The 14953-nt window shown below is 54.1% G+C and overlaps 1 protein-coding gene across 2 annotated transcripts; it reads left to right on the top strand.

Annotated features, from left to right (window-relative positions):
• Positions 1-1200: 1200 nt before the first annotated feature.
• On the top strand, positions 1201-14489 carry ACADS (acyl-CoA dehydrogenase short chain). Of its 2 annotated transcripts, XM_048063755.2 has the most exons (13): positions 1201-1452; positions 1904-2017; positions 2532-2643; positions 2883-3055; positions 8301-8464; positions 10014-10163; positions 10373-10484; positions 10892-11043; positions 11321-11491; positions 12032-12169; positions 12440-12535; positions 12745-12801; positions 13172-14489. In XM_048063755.2, exons 1-13 carry the CDS (start codon positions 1242-1244, stop codon positions 13322-13324), a joined length of 1803 nt encoding a protein of 600 aa, XP_047919712.1. In that variant the 5' UTR covers positions 1201-1241; the 3' UTR covers positions 13325-14489. The 2 variants fall into 2 exon arrangements, with proteins under 2 accessions (XP_047919712.1, XP_066834718.1); XM_066978617.1 differs by lacking the exons at positions 1201-1452; positions 1904-2017; positions 2532-2643; positions 2883-3055 and adding an exon at positions 7931-8080.
• The last annotated feature ends 464 nt before the right edge of the window (positions 14490-14953 follow it).

Raw genomic sequence — 14953 nt, 5'->3', positions numbered from 1 at the left:
TCTTAACAGCCCTGCTGCCGACATCGTTGCTCCCTGCTCGCCTCAGGAGCGCCAGAGACACCATCTGCCTGCAAGCTGCCCCGCTCTCGGCTTGAAATGACGGCGGTCGGAAGGGACTGTAGGTAGAGCAGAGGGACCGTGGCGCGTTCCTCCCCGGGGTGCCAGCTCCCGGCTGCTCTGAGGCACGAGGGACGTCGGCCCCGTGCTCTCACAGCGGCCCTGTGCCTTTTCTGAGGGGCTGCTGGCGGCTGGGAGGGACTGAACCCACCCCTGCCAGGAGGATTTGGGAGCACTGGCATGGGCAGGCTCCTGAAAGAGCGTTTTGTTGGCAGTAGCTGCTTATGAGCAGCAGCAGCAGACGTCACTAACCGCTGCTCGGTTCCCAGTCAGCCCCTGCACACTGAGCCTTGGCCGGGCTCCGTGGGCTCCGTGTCCCCCCTGCCCCGCAGCCTCGGCACACAGCAGAGTGTGTGCCGCCGCTTCCCAGAAGGAGCAGGGCTCCCCGGAGCCCCGTTCCTCCTGTTCTCTGTAATTAACCCGCAGCCCTGCGGGATCCGGGCCGTGATTCAATTAACGAGACGTGGGTTCCCTCGTGGCGAGGCCTGGGAGCTCCGGCTTCGTGGGGGCTGGCTGGTGGTGCTGCCGGCCCTGGCCCCGGGCCAGGGAAGCGGGGCCGTGCTGCCTGCTCGGTGGCTTTATTTTCCCGCTTGGTTGGGGTTTATTGCCCCAGATAACTTTTATTTCCCTAGGTAATTCCAGGCTTTTCCCTGAGGCGTGCCCCAGCACAGCTCTGGGACGGAGGGGCTCCCGCCACGGGGGTGGGCACCCTGAGCCGGGTCGTACCGTGCCGAGGCCGCCCAGCAGGTGCGGGACCGGGGCTGGGGAACCGGGACCGGGGCTGGGGAACCGGGACCGGGGCTGGGGAACCGGGACCGGGGCTGGGGAACCGGGACCGGGGCTGGGGAACCGGGACCGGGGCTGGGGAACCGGGACCGGGGCCGCTCCGTGCCGGGACTGCCTGGCGGGGGGGGGGACACACGGTGCCGGACGGCGGCGGGGCGAGGAACGCACCGCCCCTCTCGGTCCCCCCTCCGGGCCGCGCACGCGGCGGGCCCTGCTTAGCTTCACACCCCCTCGGCGTTGCTAGGCAGCGCCCGCGCCCTCTGACCCGCGCAGCGCCGCCCGCCGCTCCCATAGCTACCGCGGGCGGCGGCGGCCATCTTGGCGGCGGCGGCGGGGCGATGAGCGGCTCCAAGGCGAGGGCGGCGGCGGCGGCGGGGCCGGAGAAGAAGCCGCCGCCGGGCACCGGGGGAGCCCTCAGCCGCCTGCGGGGCCGCCGAGGCTCGGGGGACGCGGCGCCGCGGCCGGGGACGCCGTGGACCGAATCCGAACTGCTGGCGCTGGAGACCGTCCGGCCCGAGCACGTCCTGGGGCTGTGCCGGGTGACGGAGAGTGAGCGGGGGCTGAGGGGGGAGGGGGGCTGTGAGGGGCTGGGGGCTGTGAGGGGCTGAGGGGGCAGCGCTGTGGGGCCCCCTCGTGCCGCTCCGTGCCCCTCAGGCTCGGTGCCGCTGCCGCCTGGGGACCGGGGATGCCGGGGCTGCGTTGCCCGCTTCTGCCCGCGGCTATCTTACAACTTTCAGAAAGTTGTGTGGGGTTTTTTCCTTGGTTTTGTTCTGGGATGCCGCTCTCTGCCTTTCTGACCAGATTCCTTTCTTGCTCTTCTCCTTGGCACCTAGCACGCTTTTGTTTTTTTCTTTTAGCCTCAGTTTTGTCCTGCTTGCCTGAAGCTTCTGAAAAAACAATTTGCAATATGTACCTTAAAGGGCTAGTTTAAAAAAAAAGTCCTTTGGTAGTTACTCGGGGATCATTTGAAATGCTAGTACGTGTTTTCTTTTTCTTCTAGATTATTTATGCAAACCTGAGGACAACATTTACAACATTGACTTCACCAGGTTCAAGATCCGGGACCTCGAGACTGGAACTGTGCTGTTTGAAATTGCGAAGCCTTCTGCTTCAGGTATGTTATCCTAACATCGCAAAGAGGCTGGAGGGACTCAGGGAACTGCGAAGCTGCAGTGCAGGGCTCATACTAAGCAGAAACGTCTTTCAGTATGCCCTGGTGACTAAATCCCTTTCCTTTACCTCAACACCGAGTTTTCCCCTGCTGTGAAATTTCATAGGTTTGTCATAAAAATGTGATTATATTGTGACGGGGGAAATCTTATCAGCTGCGAATCTTCCCTTGTTGGCTAGCCGGGGCAGAGTTTCTTACACGTGTTTTGGCAATTACAAGGGGGGATATCCTGTGAGATTGAGGGCGGTTTTAGCTCCGGAACCACCAAGGCTGAGCCAGCTGTCTTATCAGATCTTCTCTGTAGTTCTTAGTGCTAGTTTGAGTCTCAGACCGTTTCTTAAATACCTTCACGTTCAATGCCTAAGTAATAGCAAGGCTGTCCTGATATTCCTGCTAGCCAGTAGTACTTTACATGTATGCTGTTGGCAGAGTAACTCTGAGCTGGTGCATTTTCTAGAGCAAGACGATGAGGATGAAGATGACAACAGTGAACTTGACGCTAGTGCAGGCCGCTTTGTTCGTTACCAGTTCACCCCAGCGTTTCTTCGTCTTCGGACTGTCGGTGCAACGTGAGTAAGAGTTCATAAAAAGAGGGGAGAATGAGATGTTTATGTAGCATCACTGACCGTTGTAACTAGAATCAAAGACTAGAGAAAACCTGTCTTGCACTAAGAATATCTAAGCGTCTCTTTCTGGAACGGATCTGTTGGATTCTTCTGTAGTCTTGGGTCAAAGGCTCTGTCTTTCTCAGTAGGCAGAGAGGAAGGTTGCCTTAGCTGTTTTTTTTTTTCCTACTTTTGGCTTACAGAGTGGAATTTACAGTGGGAGAAAAGCCAGTGTCAAACTTTCGAATGATTGAGAGACATTACTTCCGAGATCGCTTGCTGAAGAACTTTGACTTTGATTTTGGCTTCTGCATCCCCAGTAGCAGGAACACATGCGAACACATCTACGAATTCCCTCAGCTCTCAGAAGACCTTAGTAAGTACCTCCCTTTCCGTACTGAGTTGTTTTGTTTGTGTATGCATATGTGCTCATTTTTTCCCTCTCATTTTCTCACTGCTTGTGCAAAGAGTTGTGAGTGGGATGGAGGGACAGGAGTAAGTAGGTACACATTCCTTGTTTAGGCTGTGTTTAATCCTGAGTCACACATTTGTGCTGCAAATTCTCCACCTTTGGAATGAAAGCCTAAGACAACCTGTACTGTCAAGTCACAGGCTGCAAGAAGAATTGGTCAGTTGCAGGGCTTTTGTGCCTAGTGCCCGGCAATGTAGTCCAGAAAGTAAGAAAACCTTGAAAAAGGGTTCTCCCAGTAGTCACACGGCTGTTTTCAGCACTTGCTTGTTACGGCTTGAGCCTCCAGCTTTGGAACAGAACTGGCTTTTCTCTGAGAGGTGTGTTTTTGAGCCGACCAAGATCTCTGCAAATACACATTGTGCAGGCTATGTTTGACCTCAGGGGCTGGATAGAGCAGGGGCGTGTGGCGTGGGCCCTTCTGTGGCTGCCTGGCTGCGGGAGGAGGCGCAGTGTTTGCACCGCGTCTGTGTACACGTGGGGAGTGCAGCCACTTGCTTTTATTTGTGGATTGCAGCCTCTCTGCCTACAGACAATGATTGCCGCTTGCTTTAGCGGTGGCTCTGACAGTTTCCATGTCTTGTGAGAGATTGCTCCACCCGTTTGTTTGCTTTTGGCAGTGCTTGTCCTGTGAATAGGAAGAGCAGGCTGGAGCCTTTGAAGCGTGCCCAGCAGTGTGGTTTGCTTCTCTTACTTGGATAGGGCAGAGCATCAGCCTGGTAAATCCAGCAGAGTGGCAGAGCCCTTTCTATTCTGACTTCGTGCTGCCCACTGGAGCGTGGCAGGCTGTTGAATGTAATTGAGCTTTCTCTTTCACAGTCCGTCTGATGGTTGAAAATCCATACGAGACCCGCTCAGACAGCTTTTACTTTGTGGACAACAAGTTGATAATGCACAACAAGGCCGATTACGCGTACAACGGAGGACAGTAATCATGTGTGTCCGTGGATGCCGTGCTGCCGTTACCATTCCAGATGTCCAGGACCGGACTGGAGCTGTCTCATGCGACAAGGCTTCTTGTCAAACCTTTTTTCCTTGCGGGAGGCTGAACACATGAAGCAAAGAAGACAGCTCCCAAAAGTAAAGGAACTCTCCCTGCAACGCTTCACTATCCACCACTCTTAACATATCCAGCCTCTGTCATTCTCCATTTCTGGATACCTTCTGGTACCCTGGTTAGGTTATGGATCAGAGGCACTGTTAGAAAACTATCGCTGTTACAGTTTTTATAGCTTAGGTTGCACTTTTAGTGCTTCTGATGTTTCACCTGTTGGGTGACTACCCTCTTTCAAGAGGTCAGATTATTCGGGTAAGCTATTTCTTAGCAGGACAATTTGCCCCCTGCGGGTAGCCACTGACACCTGAAGAGCAGATCTCTTCTTCACTTGGATAGATCGTCTCTTCCGTGCATAGTGGTTTAGTTTGTAGCATGGCTGAGGTTGCTTTTTAGGGTGCATCCCAATATTCTCCAGTGGGAAAGATAAAATAAGAGACTAATTCAGCCTCTGAGTGATGCAGGAATCTTCTTTCTATATCCAGGGGTCTGAGCAGCCCCCTGGGGGTGGCTCGATCAGAGGTATCACTAGGGAGAAGAGATGGGGGAAAAAGAGAGGCTTTATGCAGTTTGGTCGTTGAGTCAGTCTGATAGCATTTCTGTCTGAGCTTCTGCAAGCAAATTGCTGAATTTTGGAGCTCAAGGGTCAACCTTAGAGCTGAATTTAATCTCAGTATATTTATCATTTCTCTTGCTTCCCCTTGCGTAGGTTTCTTGGCTCTTGCTACGGAATGTGTTGGTTTTGGACCAATGGCACGTTGTCAGTCTAGCTGGGGTGCAGGGGAGGTGTCGGTTTAGTGGGGCTTAGAGGAGAAAGGGAGAATGGGGAAAATCACTTGAAAAACACTTAGGAAGCAAAGCTTCCTAGGCTTCAATCTCTGAATGCTTTTAAACCTTTTAAACCTGAATGTCGGAGGTGCTGGAAGGACAGACGGTGCTGTTACCATTTGCTTTGTTTCAGCTGAGGTACTAGCAGCTAAAAACCCCAGGTCAAATCAGTCAGTGTTACGGAGGGGGATTCTTAATGACCAAAACGTGAGAACTGACATTCTCTTTTTAATTGTCGGAGTTCCCTTCACTGCTTTTCGTGCTTGGCTGCTTATTTATATTTGAGGAAGTCTCCTGCTGAGTTAGTGACTGCCAGACCAGAGGGTGTCTCCACAGCAGCGCTTGGGATCTGGCGATAGGAAGTAGCACCGTGCGCTGGGTAGAGGAGAGCTCTGCTTCTCAGTGACTGCGCTGGTGCCCAGCTCCTGACCATGCAGAACCTCAGTGACCAAAACCCTTCCCTGCTTGTTTTCTGCTTCCAGTCTGGCGGTTCTGCTGGGCTGGCCAGCCCTGCCTGCCGTGCGGGGGAGTTAGGTTGTGTCTGGACTAGAGACACTTGCTGGTCTTAGTTCCACTTGTTCCCCGAGACAGCTGAAACCTAGCCCCTTGGCAGATGCAGTCGGTTACCTGTTGTGTTAAGGCCGATTCAGCGTAGGTTCTGTGTTAGCAGGATGAATTGGGGTGGACATCTCAGCCTGTTCATGCGTAAACAGCAATAGGAAGCCGCTGCCTTTACCTCACAGATTAACGACGGGAGCCTTGGCGTAGAGGATCAGCGAGCAGCAGCGTAAGCAGTATGTGGGGCGGCAGTCACGAAAGAATCTCCAGCTCTTGGGAAGGATTTTTAATTATGATTAACCACAACAAATGACCTGTTCTGGGTGGAGCATTAATCATGAGCAACCACAACAAACGTCTTGGGAATGTGGAGGGGCAAGGTCTGCGTGGCTGAAAGACGAAGAACAGTTCTGCTGCCATCGCTCCCCTCCAGCATCTCCAAGGGCACTGAGGGGATCTTGGTTAGTTATTTCAGGGTTAGTAAAGGTGGAGCTTGAGGTGCCTCCTGCAGCAGCTGTCTTTAGGCGGGCTCATGCCACGCTGTTGAGATGGGAAACTTTTGTTCTGCTGGAAGAATATTTGCTTGTGACAAGGCAGAGCTGCCCAGAGGTGTGCTTTCCACCCCGGAGCATTCTGAGCTGCTCAGGTAGGGTCAGAGGAGGCTGTTAGCTGTTCCCAGGACATTTTAGCATATTGAGCTGAATTTTTAGGTAGTATAAATCCAGGTGCCTTTAAATGTTCCTTTTATCTCGTTTTCTGTATGAAGCAAACTGCTTTTCTTATGGGTGTGACGTTTCCCGTCTGGTTTCCGTGTCACCGAGTAAAGATATTTAGAGGAAGACAGACCATCGCCAGAGCGAGCGGCAGGAATCGCTGCAGGGGCGCACACCGACCTGTGCGAGCCGCGGGCGGCCGGCAGGCAGCTCTGCGGGGCCGGGAGCGCTCGGAGGGCCGTGGCTGCCATCTAGCCGCTGCCTTGCGAAGTGCCGCCGGCCAGCCTGAGCACCCTGCCGGGCATAAATCCGGCGTGGATGCTTAGAGGAAAGCTGATTCCTGTCTTAGGCAGCCATTACCTCAGCCAGTCGTGATCAGAAAAAAGCATCGAGGCAGTGGCTTTCCCACCGGTGAATGTATCATTTACTCAGCAATAAGGAAAGGAAAACGGGAGGAAAACCAGGAGGCTTGCAGGCAGCGCTAGCATCCCTCAGACAGTTTCTAGATGGATGTTTGCTTTGCCAGATCAGAAGGCCTTTGCCCAAAAAGCATGCTGCAGAAATAAGGCCCTACAAGAGGGCAACCCAGCACTGAAAAGGGTGATTGTAATCCAAAAGGTCAGGGATTTCTGAACTCGTCCCTGAGGCAGGGGTGATGTCTTTGGTAAAGTGATCTAACAGAGCATCTTCCCTCGGTTCTGTGCGCTCTGATGCTGTAACGATGGATCAAAGCTTCCCACGCCAGTGAGCTAGGGAGGAATTCCGGTAGGATCTCACCCTTGTCAGGTGAACGGTCCCAGCCGGGTGCTGACGGTGAGGGAGCTGCTTTCATGTCAGGCGGAGTTTGAGCAAGAGAACAGGTACCTGCGCAGGCAGCTTCTCAGGTCCCTTGTGCCGAGTTGGAAGAAGAGGGCTGGGATCGTGCTGTGCTCCGCTCTAACAACGGGACCAAACCCACACATCCTAAACCTTTCCAGTGTTTGTCCTCTTAGGACCAGGACCTCTTTTTCACACTTCTGAGGCGAGTGCTTTGGACTCATGCCAGCGAACTTTCTGGACAGCTGTTTCGGGACTGACTGAGGAATATCCGTGAAGGAAGGCGTCCCTTGTCACGGGCTGGGCACTGCTGTCCTTGTCCCCTGCTTTCGGTAGGAAGTGTCTTCCTCTGCGTGCTTTCCTTAGGATTTTCAAGGCTTCTCGCTGCAGAGAAGCACCGACAGCAGCCTGCCCTCTGGTGCTCGAGGACGTTTACCTGCTTGCCTGAGGGTTTGGGAAGAATAAAGTGGTTACAAGCTAGAAATGAATGCGGGAAGTGGCGGTGACGAAGCAATCAGGTCCAGCTGCGGTGAGCTCTCAGCTCCGTGTCTCAGTACCTCCCCCTGTGCCCTCACAGCGGGCTGTGCCCCGTGCTACCTGAGCGCGGCCCTCGCTGCGCTGTGCCCGCCTGTCCTGCCCCTCTGCCCGTGCCGCAGGGAGGAGCGACCGGCAGCGCTGCTGCCCCTCGGTGCCGTTACAGCAGGCGGGGCTCGCAGCGCGGCCCTGGGGCTGCTGCCGCCTGGGGGGGCCCCGGCCCGGCCCGGTGACGCTCCCCGCCCCCCTCCGGTCTCCACGGGCGCTGGGCGGGGCCGGGAGGGGGCGGGGCCAGGCGGCAATGGGGGCGGGGCCTCTCGCGAAGCCGACCCCGCCCTCGGCATCTGGCGCATGCGCGGTGCGCGCTGCCCTGAGGGATGGCGGCGGCCATGGCTGCGGCCCTGGCCCTGTCCCGCGGCGCGCCCCGGGGTGAGGGCGGGGGGCCGGGCGGGGCGGGGGGAGCGGCCGGGGGGGGCGGGGAGCGGCCGGGCGGGGCGGGGGCGGCGGGGGGGGTGCCCCCGTGGCTTTCAGGGCCTGAGGGGGGGGGTCGGGCCCTGCAGCGCCGCCTGGGGCCGGGCCGGGCCGGGGTCACCCCCCGGTGTCACCCCCCGGCGGGCCGGGGCCGCCTCACGCCTTGCCCCGCTCCCAGCGCTGCCCTGGGTCGGGCTGCGGCGGCTGCACACGGTGTACCGGAGCGTGGAGCTGCCCGAGACGCACCTGATGCTGCGCCAGACGTGCCGCGACTTCGCCGAGAAGGAGCTGATGCCGCTGGCGGCCCAGCTGGACAAGGAGCACCGCTTCCCCGCGCAGCAGGTGCGTGACAGGCGGCCCCCGGCCTGCAGCAGAACCCGCACGGGCGTTGTAACACGAGCACCGCCTGTGTTGGTGCTCAGCACGCAGAGACGTTCCTGGGCTTCTCTGGCACGGAACATCCTCTGCAGCACGTCCTTCATAGTGGGAAATGCTCGTTAAGCTGCCTTCTCAAGTCGTTGAAACGCTTCTGTTGCACGTACGTAGCCATAACGTGGTTTGTAGTGAGGAGCCCTAGGAGAACTGAGCACGTTTCTGGTGGTGGAGAGAAAAGGTCAGGAGGCAGATGTTGGTCATCCCCTAGGGCTGTGAAGAAATGGAGGTGCTGCTCAAACTGTGGCTTGTGCGAATCAGTGCAGCAAGTCTGTGCTGTGCTGAGCAGACTGATGCACCTATTGCATTGTGGTGAAGTAGTAAGCCCAAGAAAAATAAACAGTTACGTTAGCCAAAAGGCTCCAAGCAAGCAGTATCAGAGGCATGCAAGTTTTGTTATATTCCTTTTATTGTATTCCTTCTATTACATTCCTCCTTCCTTTTAAGGAGTAAGGAAGAGAGCCAGGAAAGTCATATCTGTTCTAAGGAAGAAACAACTGCCATCTTACTTCACTGGTCTTACCTGAGATTTTTACATTTGATTTTGAACATTTTCACATGAATGCGTAGGGGAAAATTCAAATTGTAAGCAACATTTATTAAGATAAAGCAACATGCGTAGAACTAGCTGCTTCATCCTTCATCCTTCTTCTGGATTTGAAGTGAAGGATGAGTGTTTTGGGTGTCTGCACAGGACGAAAAACATTTGTTTAAAAATTCACAGGTTGTATTAAAGCAAGCAGAGCCTGGTAATACACTTACTTCTGCAACACCAAAAGATTGGGCCAAATTTGTTATATTGCGTTTTAAATACAAAAATAGAGGACAGCTTGTTTTTCTCTTGTATATTGCCAGGTATTAATAAGAGATGGATGTAGAGTGAGACAGTGCTCTGAATTAAGCCAGGGGTGGAAGGTGGGGTTGGAATAATTTGGAACGTGACCAGCAATTAAATTCTCAGGAAAGTGAGACCTGGCTATAATGGGAATGAAAAACTGCCTTCTTGCGAAGTGTTCTGTGGGTCATTCATTCTGTAAAATTCTTTCCTTGTGCAGTCCTAGGCTGAAGCACAGCAGACTCGAAGGTAAAGTTCTGACGATTTTTATCAGCTAGATTTCCCATGCAGGGCTTCCAACCGACAGGGGTAGCGTGAGGGGAAAATGTTGGTGGGAGGCTGAGAAAATTCTGGTGAGGCTGTAGCTGCCTATCTCATCTATAGAGGGCTCCTTCCTTTGAGCAGGAGCTCACCCTAGCCAGCAGTGACCACGTACAGCTCTTGTTGAAGTCACTGGGGACACCTCCCAGTTTGCTCAGCCACATTCCCATTTCACCAGGAGTTAGCACGTCTTCACCTGTGTGTAGCCCTGCCATGGCCTGTCCTTATCGCCGTCTGTCTGCATGATGTGTTTGCTGGGACGCTGGGGGAGCAGAGCGCCTTACTTCTCCATTCCCCGTGCAGGTGAAGAAGATGGGTGGCTTAGGGCTGCTGGCTATGGACGTGCCGGAGGAGTACAAAGGCGCAGGCCTCGACTACCTGGCCTATTCCATCGCGGTGGAGGAGATCAGCAGGGGCTGCGCGTCCACGGGCGTCATTGTCAGCGTCAACAACGTAAGTGCCTCGGGGCTGCGCCGGAGGGACCGGCCTGGAACTGAGCCAGCACCAGGGTGGTGGTTGGAGAGGGGCATATGGGAGAAACAGGAGAAAGGGGAGCTGTTCCCGTGGTGGGTTCTGGTGTGCTGGGGAGCACTGAGATATTTGGGGGTTTATAGGTTGCTCATACCTTCAGCAGGCACTAACTCAGCTCTCCATTCTCAAAGTCTCTGTATTTAGGGCCAATACTCAAGTTTGGTTCTGAAGAACAGAAGCACAAGTGGATCGCTCCCTTCACCAGTGGGGATAAAATCGGATGTTTTGCTCTTAGTGAGCCAGGTGCTGTGACTGTTCCCGTGCTGTTGCAAAGGACATAGGGTAACCTGCCTTAGTCAGGTTTAGAATGGACTTCAGGTCTGTCAGACTGTAACAGTTTGCAGACAGGTGGGTTATAACACTTCATTTAAATGAAGTCTCAGCACCCAAGGTACGTGTGGCACCACACAGTCCATGCTGAAAACTTTCATCCCTTCTGTGTGAGCAGAGCCCTGGAGATGGCGGCATCTCTGCCACTGACCTTTCCCTTTCCTGCTTGGAGCCACTGTGGGAGGGGTGGTAGTGACAGTGGTGACACCACGCAGTTCCAGGTGGTGCCACGAGCTGACAGCAGGGCTGCAGGCAGGCGCTGGCTTTGCACCATCGGCTGCCGCTGATCGCCTGAATGGTTTTTGTGCTGCCTTGCTCAGGAAATGGCAGCGACGCGGGAGCAGCATCCACAGTGGCACGCCTGGATGGTGACGAGTGGGTCCTGAATGGCACCAAGGCCTGGATCACCAACGCCTGGGACGCCTCGGCCACCGTGGTGTTTGCTACTACAGATAAATCCCTGAAGCACAAGGTGTGTTCTGCGAGTCGGTTGGGAAAAGAGCTTGGGAGTAAAGGAAGTGATGGGAGCACCATTCTGAAGGGGTTCGGGGGGGGCCATGCAGGGTATTTCGAGCTGTGCAGGCGTTGCACAGAGCGGGGCTGATGTGTGCGGGCTTTCTTGTACTTCCTCGGCCCGCCCCTTCTTTCTGTTCCCATGGCTCCTGTGAAAAAACGTCTGCAGGAAGCCTGCTGACACCCAGGTAGGTGCGAAGTCATCACCATTCCTAAGAGTCTGGCTCCTGTTGCAGGGCATTAGCGCGTTCCTCGTTCCCATGCCAACCCCGGGGCTGTCGCTGGGGAAGAAGGAAGACAAGCTGGGCATCCGAGCCTCTTCCACAGCCAACCTGATCTTCGAGGACTGTCGGATACCCAAGGCCAACCTGCTGGGGCAGCTGGGAATGGGCTTCAAAATCGCCATGGTAAGAGGTGGCTCAGCGCTGCAGCCGTGGCTGTGTGACGCAGTAGCTCCCCAGCTTGGCCATTTCCAAATCCATTTTCAGACTTAGGATAATGATGATGAGAGCTGCCAGTGTGAGCTGCAACATTAGGCATAGCCCCTTCTGGGCAGCACGTGAGACCGCATTCACAGAGCTCCGTGAATTTACCACAGAGCCTTGACAGAGCTTTTTTCATAGACCCAGCGTGGCAGTTCTCTGGTTGAGGAATGATGCTGACGGTGTGAGCAGGGATGGTTTTAGTTTAATTTTTCTCATCTGTTCATGTTCTAGCCTCCCATTTTGTACCCATAGATTAAGGGAAAACTTTGCATTTTCCCTAAATATTTTGGCCAAGGAGAGCTGTCCTGGGTGCACAGGGCATGCCCTGGATTGTCTCTAAAGGTGGATGAAATCAGAGCCAAGGCACACGCGTCTGTGTCTGTCTATGCGTCTGCGTGTGCGTCTGTGTGTACCGTTTGGTCAGTTATGACCTGATTTAACACATATTTTTGTCTTTCTCAGCAAACTCTGGATGCAGGAAGGATCGGCATCGCCTCCCAGGCGCTGGGAATAGCGCAGGCAGCCCTGGACTGTGCTGTGGATTACGCTGAGAAGAGGATGGCGTTTGGGTCGCCCATCACCAAGCTGCAGGCCATCCAGGTACGAGGTAGCCTGAGCCGTCAGGTGCTCACATTGCTGGGGTTGGCAGAAAAATGCACGTGGGCACTGGGACTTCGCTCCGGGGGCACAGCGCACTCTGCACTGACTGGGGTAAGCGAGGTAGTTGTTTATGTTTTCAAACCGTTAGACTGTTAAGCTGGAGGCGCTCCTTTTCTAGCAGTATTGGCCTCAGAGGTGGGACACTTTGGTGTATGTGCTCGTGCAGGCAGAGGCAGCCACCTCGGCCAAAGGCAGCGTTTGTCGTTGCAGTTTAAGCTAGCAGATATGGCTGTGGCCTTGGAGGGGGCGCGCTTGCTGACCTGGAGAGCTGCGATGCTGAAGGACAATGGGAAGCCCTTCACGAAGGTATTGTCACCCTTCCATCTGTCTAGCTGTGACAGCTCTGGGCACAGGCTGGAGGCAAGAAACCCGTGTGATGTACAGCAGCGCTGCACTCAGCTCGTGCCCAGCCAGTGCTGCTGGTGTTTAACCACCAGCAGGTGGGTTAAACATGCAACTGGGGCGTCCCTTTTTTGTGATCACTGCATCCTCAGTGATGTTTTCCTTCCCCAAAGGAAGCGGCAATGGCTAAGCTGGCTGCATCAGAGGCTGCAACAAACATCGCTCATCAGGTAACTACACAGCATGCTGGAAGCCGGGTTGTGGTCCTTCCCCATTTCACACAGCAAGCTGAGGAAAGTTCCTAGGGCGGGGGGGGGTGGGGGGCAGAGGATGAATCAATCTTTGCTAGAATATGTCTTTAAAAAAAAAATAGTTAAAAGAACCCCTGGGTTACCCATGGAAGAACTAACAACTACCCCTGAAGTAGTTCATTTGCTGCCTGGGTTGTCATTGCTGTTAACAACCAGCTCTAATCCTGTTTACTCAGCAACTGTAATTGCCTCATGTGCCCCCTCCAGGTATGCACACAGCAGGATTAGCTCCTTTTATGGGGGCTGTGGAGAACAAAGTCCTGGGACTGACCTGCTGCCTTCGTTTCAGGCCATCCAGATCTTGGGCGGGATGGGTTATGTGACAGAGATGCCAGCAGAACGTCACTACCGTGATGCTCGTATCACTGAGATCTACGAGGGGACCAGTGAGATCCAAAGACTGGTGATAGCAGGTCAACTGCTGAAGGCTTACCGTGGCTGAAGACTCTCAGAGCACCACGCTGCCCCAAAGTGCCTCCTAGCGGTGCACAACAGCAGTCCAGTCTTGGCCCTCATGAAGGAGGACAATGATGGAAGTTTTCCTCACCAGTGATTAACTGCCCTTCGTGTTAAAATGTGCTGATTCTTCTTTGGACAAAGTATGGTGCATGGACGGCCCTATCTAGGTTGGTAAGCAATGGCCTGAGTGCAGGAGGGAGGAAGCACCCTGTGTGTAGGCGAGCACAGGCCTTTTCCTAGCAGAGTGTTTTTCAGTGGTAGCACAGCGAGTGACTTTGCTGTTCAGTAAAGTCAGCTGCGATCCTTGTGCACTTCCCTGCTGCTTCCTTCGTGAGGCTCTGTCACACGTGGTATGTGATAGCCAGCGCCAAGGTTCGAGGCACTGGGACGTGCTCCCTGTGCCGCCCCAAGCTGCAGGTTAAGCTGCCTTGGCTGCTGGAATAAGGAATTTCAGGTGGCGGATGCTCTGTGGTGGGCTCCCTGTGCAGCGCAGGCCATAGCAAGAAGTGCAGCAGCAGCAGCGCACTGTTCCCCACTTCCAGCAGGCGAGGAGCTAGAGGGGAGGCCACAGGTACTGCCAAAGGGCTACAAAGGGCTCTGACCCAGGCTGTGATGCTGCGTGTGTGGGTGTAAAAACAAAGGTAAGGAAAACAAAAACCCATCTTGCGCAGCACAGCCCTCAGCCAGTTTGCTCAGGACCTTATGGCTGCAGCTGTAAAAGCAAAGTATAGAAAAGCTGCAATGGCTCAGACATATTTACAAGAAACTGAGAATAAATGTTCCCCAGCCTGCTTTTAGTCCACAAACAACTATCTAACAGGAACGTGCACAAAGTGGCAGTAACAGCCTTTAGTCTATAATGTATTTTGGGCAACAACTGGGAAATGCACAGGTGATACAGAAAGCCTTACCAAGGAGCTTTTGCAGTAGCACATATCCTCAACTACTTAATCTTTGGCAAAAAATTAACCTTTAGACGATGAAACAGCCAAACAAAACGCTCTAAACTCAGGAAAAGAGGGCCAGGATTAAGACTACAACCTGTGTGGCCCACACCCTTGTCCAAACAATGCATACACTAGATGTAAATGGTTATTTTCCTGTGGTGTCATTTGTGTGGCAAATTAAAAAAAAAAAGTCAAAAAAAACCAGCAAGATTATATTACATAAAAGAGAGCAGAGAAGACAAATAAAACCTGATATTTTTTTTTAAAGGACCACCCCTCCCCACTTTGTTTTTTTAGTTCAAATGTGAGCTCATGTAGAATAGTTTCTCCAGTCCCATGCGATCACCGCGTTAAACCACCCTGGCCTGCGCACACCAGTTACACCACTTCGAGCTGCAGAGGGTGTCTGCTAGTGCAGAGGGCCCCGTAACACAAATACCTCTGCAGGGCACTAGAGGGCAATGGCATATTGGGGCAAAGCTTCGCATTTCTCCTCCTAGGTCTCAGACCGAACAATTACCAGAAACTGAGCCAGGCAGTGATTTCACCTATGTTGTGAATTATGAAAGGCTTCTAGGCATGAGACACTCCTCGGGCTTGCCGTCTACCTGTATCACTGCTTCGAAGGCTTGTTTGCATGGCCGTGGAGGAGCAAGTGAGATTAT

Source organism: Anser cygnoides, chromosome 17 (genome assembly GCF_040182565.1).
Source record: "Anser cygnoides isolate HZ-2024a breed goose chromosome 17, Taihu_goose_T2T_genome, whole genome shotgun sequence".
Classification (NCBI taxonomy): domain Eukaryota; kingdom Metazoa; phylum Chordata; class Aves; order Anseriformes; family Anatidae; genus Anser; species Anser cygnoides.
Note: the sequence above shows the minus strand (reverse complement) of the source record. Positions and strands in the feature narration are given on the sequence as shown.